At 35.6% G+C, this 10,934-nt stretch overlaps 1 protein-coding gene and 1 long non-coding RNA gene across 2 annotated transcripts; both read left to right on the top strand.

Moving 5' to 3' along the window:
• Positions 1 to 4,253: 4,253 nt before the first annotated feature.
• Positions 4,254 to 6,687, top strand: LOC114740652 (GDSL esterase/lipase EXL3). The gene is made up of 5 exons (XM_028928844.1): positions 4,254 to 4,538; positions 4,920 to 5,050; positions 5,160 to 5,393; positions 5,489 to 5,744; positions 6,096 to 6,687. Exons 1-5 carry the CDS (start codon positions 4,256 to 4,258, stop codon positions 6,284 to 6,286), a joined length of 1,095 nt encoding a protein of 364 aa, XP_028784677.1. The 5' UTR covers positions 4,254 to 4,255; the 3' UTR covers positions 6,287 to 6,687.
• Positions 6,688 to 7,865: 1,178 nt separating this feature from the next.
• LOC114740655 (uncharacterized) lies at positions 7,866 to 9,549 on the top strand. Its single transcript, XR_003739703.1, has 2 exons — positions 7,866 to 8,686; positions 8,941 to 9,549. It is a non-coding gene; the product is annotated as an uncharacterized LOC114740655 (long non-coding RNA).
• Positions 9,550 to 10,934: the final 1,385 nt, after the last annotated feature.

The raw sequence follows: 10,934 nt of genomic DNA, 5'->3' as shown, positions 1-10,934 counted from the left end.
TACAGCTGGAGTGTATAAATGCAGAGTTGAGAAATATTGACTTTTTGAGTTCTTTATCATTATTTAATACATATAGTTACTAGAAACGTAACGTAAGTACAGCTATTTCATATTAAAAATATGGAATATAATTAATAAAAAAATTGTAAAATAAATTGAGTTCATTATCAAATAAATGCGTAGATTAACTTACTAGAAAAACAGAGTGGAAGGAAAACAAATTTAATGATAGATTAGGTTATTGCTAATAAATTAAAGTTTCTTTCAAAAGGTTGTGTTTGATGACTGGGTGTGAAGACCTTATGGCAATTGCAGACTTCATTATCAAAGGATTATTCGATTAGGCGCCGTTGGATTTTGGATGAGTTGTTGCTAGTTTCAGTATTGTTGTTGCTTTTTTTTTTTGGTTGTTTTTGTTTTGCTGTCTCTGAATTCCAGTTTGTAGAACCTTCCTTTGATCTATTTAATGTTTTTGCTATAGCATAGGTATCCTTCTATTGGAGGTAATCCTATTCGAAATACAGTTGGGCATTAAATGTAGGCATCTTTCCCAACAGGAATTTGTCTATTTAACGTTATTTCTTCTGTTGGCAAAAAACAAATGGAGCGGAAAATGCGGTGGACTTCAACATTTTGGTTGGAAAAAAGGGGGCTTCAACATTTGGGCTACGCCTCCTTTGGGAATTAATCATTAGCCTATTAAAGGAAGATATAGTGTTGTCAACAGGAGTTAGATCTCGTGGAAGAAGTTAGTTCCTCATAAGATGGTGAACTAAGGTTTGAATTTCTGCTGGGAGACATACAAACAATTAGTACCCGACAATGCCTTAAATATGATTGCTTCCAATAAGAGAATACTTTTTAATTAAGAAGGGTCAATACAAGAGTTAAACTAGTTAGTAAGGAGTTAGTTTATAACCCACAAGGTTGTGAGTTTAAATCTCACTGTTAATATAAAAACCCTGTTGATAGGTGATTTGTAAGTATTTTTTGAGTTTGAATGCATGTTCTGGTTTTGATGTGCTCCCGAGATCCACCTCACCTGAATTTTTTATTCTATAGAAGAAAAAATCGACTTTGATGAATATCCTCTAGGCTTCTTTATCATTTTTTTCCCAATTGTAATCTTATCTTCGTAGTCCTCCACGTAACATGAAGTAGGGCTGCCGCGCATGTGCTTTCCCATGGTCTCACTTCCTCTTTATCTCCCCACTGCCGATTGATTATGCAGCTTGCTGTTTAACTCTGGACCATAACCCACCATAACCCTCTATGTGATTTCTTCTAAAGACTAATGACCATATGCAAAAAGAAAAAGCTAATTAATTTGGGATTAAGGAACTTTTTCCATTTATTTTTTCAACACTTCACAAAAGCTGTGATTTTTAATTGTGGGGTGGCGGGATTTTTAATTGTTCATACAAGCTGTGATATATCATAGTAGATACAAGAAGACGAAGGAGGAAATTCTCCTATTCTTTATGTCTGATGTGGAATTCCTTGGAAGAAGAACATAACTTGGAGGCTTTCTAAATTATATAACTACAGGAACTGATTTCAAAACATGATAATAAAACTATAGGGATCTGAGTATTATTTTTCCCTTAATTTTTGTTCTCTTTTGCCCTTTGGGGTTTCAAATCTGAATGAACTGCGAGACTTCGCTCTTGGAAAGCTAACAAATAATAGTGTATATGCCTTCGAAGACTGCATACTTGTAATAATCAAGGAAATGGGATGTCGTTAACTGTCTCTGGTATATTAATAAATAAATTAAATGACCAAAACCTCCTCACATTGAAAATAATATCAGGTCTACATATATACACAGAAACTTAATACATCTTAGCGGTGTGTGTTTTCTGGGAAATAAAGGGATATCGGTGATGGTGATACTGAGGCCGCCGAATATGACAGCTCCACCGGCGGTGATCACTTTTGGAGATTCATTATATTTGTGGTGCACTATATATATAACAACTATTTTTGGTATACACACTACACATTGGCTGATATTTAGACTCGTAAAAACTTGCTTTAAATAATGACAGGATCTCAAGTTGGGTGACAAACTCACTGGCAATGTCTCAAGCTATTAAAGTAGCAACATAGATATATTTTAATACTCAATTGAATGATAAAGGAGAAATAACAATAAAAAATAAACTATATAAAATAGTTTGGTTGCATTCATATCACCGTTGCATTTATTGAAAAAAAAAGACTGCAAAAATTACTATAAAAAGAATTATAATATTTATTTGAAATAATTATTAATAATTACATTTTTCATCCCCCCTCTACCAATTTCTTTTCTGGTTTCATCCCTTCAAATGGGACGACTCTCCCAACACAGTTTTTTTTCATTACAGTATTGAACTCTCAACCTTAAGGGGTGTGAAGATTTTGTCACTTGACTCAATTATGGTTATTTCTAATATGGTTAATAATAAACTTATGATTAAAAATAAATCAAACAACTGAATCATAGTCAAGTTAGAGTAAATCCCCAAAAGCGTGAGTAATTACTGCATGTGGAAAACATCAAATTAAACTCGTTTTTTCTCCTATGTGAGTTTGCTTAACTTCCCTCATAATTATCGTTGGGCATATTGAATATTGATTGTAATAAATTTTAACCCTCAGATTGTCATGTTGCCTTGTCTTTCTTACATAGTTACAAATTATTTTTATTTATAAGTCACTTCTAATCTTAAAAAAAAAAAAGTTGGTTCCTAAATATAAGTTGGGGTAATTAATGAGTTTTTTCAAATTTACCCCTCTCGACTTAGATAAGTAGGAGAAAATATAAAACATATTTTTAATATCTTTCCTTCAATAAAGGCAAAAAGTGAAAAAAAAAAATATCAATTGAATGTATTTTTTGATTTGTAAACTTGTAGGCTTAGGTACAAGTTACTTATAAATATGAATAGAGTGATATATTACAGAGTAGAGTCAAGTTGCGCAGCTGGCTTCCATAGAAACGTTTTTGTTACGAAATATCTCAAATTATTTGTAGACACGCGCGCCGCTTGCTTGATGTAACCTGATAACAAAAAAATTAGTTAAAAATGTACATTGTTTTAAAATTTTATTAATAAAAACTTGAATGTTTTCTCGTACCAATATATCTTGTGGATGAAAACATATCAAGTCTTTATAATTATCGAAATTTCCAAACAGCTATTTATAACCGATTTTTTTTCAGACAGAATGTTTTATATATGAATATATCTGAATATATGTTTGTATATATAGGTACGCATGTATGTCTATCGGGCATGTTACAAAAGGGATTGGAGATATGGTTGCTTTCGATGATTAAATTATTAGAGTTAAATGAATTGAGGGTGATGGATAACAATTTTTCACGAAGACAGAGGAAACACTATAAGCCGTCTTTTTTCCGTTATCCTATAAATTAATTGGTTGCGCATTAAATTTTAGGGGAAAAGGCACTGACTAGATGGATCTAATATAATGCTCCACCATAGCTCAGCAACGCCACTTTTATACGTCAGTCTGAGTAAAAAGAAGGGGGGGGGGGAACAACACAAAAGACCAAGCCATTTCACATGTTATCATGTGTTCAAGCTGACATATATATAAAAGAAACAACCCAAGTTTTCTTTTTTCTCTGCCCAACTTAGGAAGTTAAAGCCCTGATGCCACTGTGACATATACTGATGATTTTTCTTCTGTAAATGGTTAGAGGATAAGGGTCAGAAATGAGAAAACTCATTAAGTGACAACAACGATTATTACATATTCAGTGGGACATGATATGGAGGATCTGAGGCGCGATCAGTGCCCCGAACTTAAGGTAAACTAATTAAACATTGCAAGGACTCCAAAGCAACAGTGCAAAAATAACGTGGGGATGGGCTGGATCCGATTTATCGTATATGTAAATGAACGAGCAAGCACGTCCATTCGTTTCAATATGCTATGAGGCCCTGTTCTGTTGTTAGATGGAAAGATTTAATGCGCCTTCAATAAATGAGGTCGAACTAATTAAACTGTGTGTGTGAGAAAGAGGGAGAGAGAGCGAAACTGCCAATAAAGGTAGGCAAGAGAATACCGAAATGAGAGATTTAGCTGGAGGGTGTATGATTAATTGCTTTTGAATAGTAGTACTACTTGCTAACCATAAGATCTTGTTTACAACTAGAAGAGGCATCAGTACAATCTACCATTATATATATACGAGGATGGAGAATGAAAAGCGGAAAGCAAGGAAGCAGCGGGCACAATGGCTGCAGTACGTAGCGGGGAGAGAGTGTTGGAAGTGTTTGGGGTGGTGATAATAGCGTTATCAGTGCTATGGTGGAAAACGGAGGGGCTGGTGAAGCTGCCGGAAAACGTGACGGTGCCGGCGGTGTTGGTGCTCGGAGATTCCATAATGGACACGGGGAACAATAACCAAAACCCTACGACGATGGCTCGATGCAATTACAGGCCTTATGGCAAAGATTTTGAAGGTGGCGTCCCCACCGGCCGATTCGGCAACGGAAAAGTTCCCTCCGATCTCATAGGTATTCTCTTCCTTCTCCACAGCATTTTTGGACCTGCTAGTACATTCAAAGTGACACATCTAATTGTTAACTGTGCGTTCCGTGTTTATTTTATTTTTCCCATAAACTTTACTAAAGTGGCCATAATTAGCTGTACAAATTAAAGTGCGTTCACTTTCCAATTGATGACGTGATGATTTATTTTCTGTACGTCGATGATAAAGTAGAATTTATAAGAACCCATTAACGACCGGCGAGTTTATGCCAAAAGTTTACAAGTACAGTCAACAATGTGATAGAATAAATGAGGCGTATCAACTTTAATAAATAATGTAACCAAGAACAAAGCAACATACTAATATTTACAACAACAACGTGACACACATACATATATGGTATCAGTGGAAGAATTGGGAATCAAGGAACTGCTGCCGGCATATTTGGATCCGAATCTCCGGCCCGAGGATCTGCCCACCGGCGTCAACTTTGCATCCGGCGGCACGGGATACGATCCTTTGACCCCCGAATTAGCGGTATATGTCAATCTTATTAGATATTCATTTCACAATTGATTACTGTAAATAACTCGTCTCATTCCCATATACATGTATATATATTTTTCGAATACTACCACCGAATCAGTCAGCAATATCTTTGCCTGCTCAAGTAGAGTTGCTCCGACAATACAAGGAGAAGTTAAAGGCAGTTGTTGGAGAAGAAAGAAGCGATTTCATCATATCGAACAGCCTCGTTTTCGTGGTAGCAGGAAGTAATGATATTTCCAACACTTACTTCTTGTCTCGCGCCAGGCAAGTCCAATACGATGTTCCTGCTTACACGGACCTTATGGCCACTTCTGCTTCTAACTTAGTAAAGGTACCAACAGTGAATGAAATGAATTGTTTTTTAGCTTAAGCAAGTCAATCGTAGTTTTACTGAATCTGAAGAACTTGCGTGATATGAATTAAAAGGATTTATACGAAGCGGGGGTAAGAAGAGTGGGAGTGTTCAGTGCGCCGCCAATAGGATGTGTTCCATCTCAGAGAACATTAGCCGGAGGAGTAGAAAGAAAATGCGTAGACACATACAACAAGGCAGCGGAGTTATTTAACTCTAAGCTCTCCAAAGAGATGGCTTCCCTGAATCGCCAATTGCCCAGCAGCAGAATTGTTTACATTGATGTTTACAGCCCTCTGCTTGATGTAATCCTCAACTACCAAAAATATGGTAATCATCCATTCATTACTCCTCTCACTTTTAAATCACTATATGCCGCCTCTCCTCTATATAATGGCATATAATTACCTCCTACCTATAAATCATCAATCATTCCAGGTTGTTGGTTAACGGCCTCACGGAAGAACATAATTAAGTTGATATAGTTCCCAAAAAAAGTAAATTTGTTGGAGGACTATATCTTAAACACTAAGACTTATCAACTGGAATTAGTCTCAAGTTTAGAGTGACTTGAGAATACTGAATTCAAACCAAAGAGATATATAAGTAACTGTTTGTTAATATTGGCATTTGGAAGCATTTGAACAAGTTATTATGTACATGCATATATATCCATTGCAGGGTTCAAGGTGGGGGACAAAGGATGCTGTGGCACTGGCACAATAGAGGTGACAGAGTTATGCAATCATCTTACACCGACATGCCCAGTTGATTCAGAATATGTGTTCTGGGATAGTTTTCATCCAACTGAAGCTGCTTACAGAAAGCTCATCCGTCCCATTCTCATTAAATATATGGACCAATTCTTCTGACACAAATTCTCAGGATATATTAATATTAGTAATGCCCACACAATCTTCATTACTTATAATAGATATAGCAGAAGCAAATCGTTAAAGAAGATGAATTGCTTCAGCAGCAAAATGCAAAGATCAGATCAATAAAATCTTCAGTCATTTGAGTCATGGGGTGATAGTTTTCATTATCATATCATAGGATACATGACTTCAGTTGTCTCTATATTTGGTGTCCTCTTTCTGTTCAGTTGTTTATCCTTATTTGTCGAAAATATTATTCAGCGTTAGTATTATTAATTAGTCACCAGCACCAAGTGACCATTAAAGCTAGCTAGGTGTGGGGCTCTCCTACATATATGTATTTCACAAAGTCTAAGGAATGAATAGAACTATAGATTTGATATATTTTATGTTAATTAGTGACACTGGACATTCATTTATGGAGATTATAAGAGTGTTAAAGGGATATATAGCTTTGAATCTGATGAGAAAAAACTACAATATGATATTGGTTGGAAATAATTGGTTACATCTACTCCACGCTTGGGATAAAGGGAGTTAGTTGGGGGTTGCCCATCTATTTCGTCATCATCATACCCGAAGACGACGAGGCAGACAAGAGCTCGTGCCTCACTCTCAGATTAACTCTACCGCACGTCTCCATCGCGTTTTAACCTTTCATTCACCCCGCCCATATGGTCCCCCCCCTAATTTGCGGTTTTTTCCCCTATCAAGAGACTACTGTATACTACTAATCCTAATTATAAGAGTTAGTTGATTAATATAAAAAATTAAAAAAATAATTAAGTTAGTTATTTGTAATAAATAGGTATCGTCTTTTTAAATATCCTTGCTAATCAAGTGTATTAGCTAGAATTAACATTATTAAAAGAAGTATTTAGAAAAATATATAAATATAAAAGATAAAATTAATTGGAGTCTTATATTTAGGACTAAAATAAAAATCAAACAAAATCTTATATTAAGAATAGGATGTAGAATCATTCATGTCACTCTTATATATTTCCTCCAATCTCAAATATAAAAATTCAATAAGTGATTTATAAAGATTAAATAAATAATTAAATTAGTTATTTGGTAGAAAAAGTATATTATTTTTTTTAAAATATCCTCTGATCAATTGCATTAAGAACATCCCATTAATGTAAATATTTTGATGCATGTAATTAATAAAAATAATTTTAACTATTAATATCTTATATTTAGTATCCATTTCCGCTAATTCCTATGTTTAGGAGTGAGGGGAATATAAATGCAAGAGTTGACAAATATTGACTCTTTGAATTCATTATCATTATTTAATATATACTGTAAGTGCATATATTTTATATTAGTAATTAATAAAAACTTGTATGATTACTCGTCCGATCCTAAATGTAAAACTCTTATACACACTAATATAAAGATTTTATATATAAAGGTATTACGTTTAGAACCGGAGTATTTAACTTCATTATCAAATCAATGTGCAGATTAACTTGCGAGGTAGGAGTGGAAGGGAAACAAATACAGCGATAGATTGGGTTAGTGCTAATATATTAAATCTTGTTTAAAAGGGTTGTGTCCGATGATTGGGTTTTTGCAACTGCAGATCTTGTTATCAAAGGATTATTCAATTAGGCTGCCGTTGGATTTTGGACGAGTTGCTGCTAGTTTCAGTATTGCTGTTTATGTTTCGCTGTCTCTGAATTTCAGTCCGTAGAACTTTCGTTTGTTTTTAAATGTTATTTCTTTTGTTTGCCAAAAATAAAAATCCTCTCATCCTCTTCCCTCTTCTTCCTTTTCTAGCCCTTACTAACCCTTAGATCAATATTTTTAGTACAGCACAGAAAGCCCCTAGTTTCTTTGGTTTACCTCTGTTTCTGATCCTAAAAACAGAGTTTGACAGAGCACCTTAGTAGCTTACTCGTTCTTGTGGTTGCTGAGGATATAAAGAGACGCATTACCTTGTCAAGGAAGAAGCATTATTCCAGATATGCAGGAAGATTACTTCAGTTATATTATGTGTCTGATGCAAGAGCTTTCCAAATACGGAGGGCCAATTCAGCTGTAACGTACTCTAAGCTCATTTAATTTATCATCTTTTCCCAATTGTAATCTTATCTTCATCGTCCATATTACAGTAGCATGTAGAAGGGCTGTTCCGTACTTCTCTTGGTCTCACTTCCTCTTTTTCCTCACTGCCGATTGAGGAAAAAGGCTGCATGGGCAAATAACAATTCAGCAGAAGCAGAGGGAGACGAGAAAGGCCTGTCACCGTAGAGTGGTGGGATTTTTAGTTGTTTATACTACAAGCTAGTGTGATACGAAGAAACAGATGAGGGAGGAAGGAAATTCCCCTGTTCTGATCTCTGATGCGGAGCTCCGTGGAGGCAGAAGAACCGCAAGCCACTCGTATGTTTTCACGCCGTTTGCTCCGCATGTCCTCGAGCCATTTTGTAATTTTATCATTGTGAAGAGTAACGCCCCTGACGGAGTAATTTATAAGGGGGACTTTCTAAAGAATACTACCGTATATATGACTACAGGAACTGATTTCAATCAAAACATGATAAACCAGGAACTGAGTATGAGTTTTCTCTTATGCCTTTTGGGGTTTCAATTCTAAATATGTGTGTTTTTTTTTTTTTTTGGTTACAAACGGCAAGTCTGAGCTTGAGGAAAGACGAAAAGAAGCAGCATGGAGGCTAGACCGTTTCCTCCATCCCTTGCTGGTCACGAAGTACCTCTGCTCGACAACTTTTGGGTATCTCAGGTAGCAGTACCCTCTGATCCTCGTCCATATGGGCCTCTCGTGCAAGTATATCAGCACACTGTAGCTCCTCTCGCCTTGCGTAGGCTAACTTCACATCGCTATCCCCGTATAACATATTTGTAGTTTCCTCAATCTCAGGTCTGAGGATGATCTCCTCCGCTGTCACGGAGTAGGACATTGATAGCTTCCAATGAGTCTGAAAAGACCCAAATATCCTTGAGATTCAGCTCTGCACACACTTGCAGTGCCACCTTAATTGCCCTTATCTCTGCCGCCACTACATGGTATAATCCAAGCCCCTGTCCGAAACCCGTGATCCATTCTCCCTTCTCGTCTCGAATTACGCCTCCACAGTCCACAGGCTGCCTGATTCCACGGTCTGACCGAGGCATCCAGAAATTTATGTTAGTTTTATGACACCTTTTTCATTATCCATAAATACCCTCCCTATCATTCCATTTGAATGGAAAAAATAAACTTTTTATTTGTTGATTTTTTTTTTTAATATTTCGCTCTACTGGAAGAACTTGTTTAATTTTGATGAGGAGTGTCACGTTCTAAATCATTGAGGATTGCATAATACTTTTTCGGTACTTAACGTATGACCTAAGTTGATATAACGTTAGTTATATATATAAGATATATTTAATATGTTTATCAATTTTTTTAAATTAACTTTATTAATATTTCTCAGGTAATAATCAAGCAGGAAAAAAAGAGAGGCAATTAAGAAAAATACTTATATTATTTTAAAAAATACATGTTATATTAACTAATTTAACTAACATCTTTAATTGACTCAAATTAATTCATTAGATTGTATATTGAGAACTAGAAGAGTATAAGACGTGTTTTTGCCACGCATCTTGAACCAAAAATTTTGTTAATTTTGCAGATTTTCCCAACAGAATGAGCTGCGAGACTTCACTTTAATCAAACCATACGTTCAACTGTTCCCATATATGTTATGCATGTGTCAGCTCCGGTTGGAAATTAAAGCCAATCATGTGCTGCCTTCGCAGCTAAATTTTGTGCAACGATAATAAACTATTGAAGCAGTTGAAGTCATGTGCCCCGGCGGCCTTGGTCAGACCTACTCAGGTCCTGCAAGGCGGCCACAACCCAGTGGGCCAGAAATCACACCCAAGCAGGCAGCAAGTGACCCATAATCTCTCCAATTAGCCATTAGTGAATGATGATGATGATTACGTATTTTTTGGTCAAAAATTATACTACCTCTTATCCTAATTATAGGAGCTAACTGACTAATTTAAAAAGATTAAAAAAATTAAGTTAATTATTTGTAATAAATATGTATTATTTTTTCTAAAATATCCTTGCTAATCAAGGGTATTAGTTAGAACTATTATTGTTAAAAGGATCATCTTGAGAAAAAATTACATAAATATGAGAGATAAAATGGACTGGAGTCTTATATTTAGAACCACAATAAAAATCAAACAAGGTATTATATTTTGGACCGAAGGTAGTACTAAATTACGCAAGTTAATATTTACTTATTTATTATAAATAACTAATTTAATTAATTTTCTTAATCTACTCAGATTAGTCAATTAACTCTTATATTAGTCACAGCAGTTAATAATAACGTTTACACAGTTTTCTGGCAAACCAAGAGATTGGTGAAGCTCCCGCCAAATGTGACAGCTCAGCTCCACCGCCCGGCGGTGATCACTGGCTTTTGGCAATTCGTTATATTTCTGGATAAAACTAAGAACAACATTATTGGAACACTGATGAAGTTTGATTTCCCTCGTGGTAAAGATTTTCAGGGAGGCATTCCCACCGGCCGATTTTCCAATTTTTCTGACTTTCCAGATGCACTCGTCTAGTCTCTCTCTTGCTCCGACCACTTGAGGTCTTTAA

This window comes from Neltuma alba, unplaced genomic scaffold, assembly GCF_004799145.2.
Source record: "Neltuma alba isolate B1F8T4 unplaced genomic scaffold, ASM479914v2 tig00003186_pilon, whole genome shotgun sequence".
NCBI classification, from domain to species: Eukaryota; Viridiplantae; Streptophyta; class Magnoliopsida; order Fabales; family Fabaceae; genus Neltuma; species Neltuma alba.
This window is presented reverse-complemented; position numbering and strand designations above follow the sequence as displayed.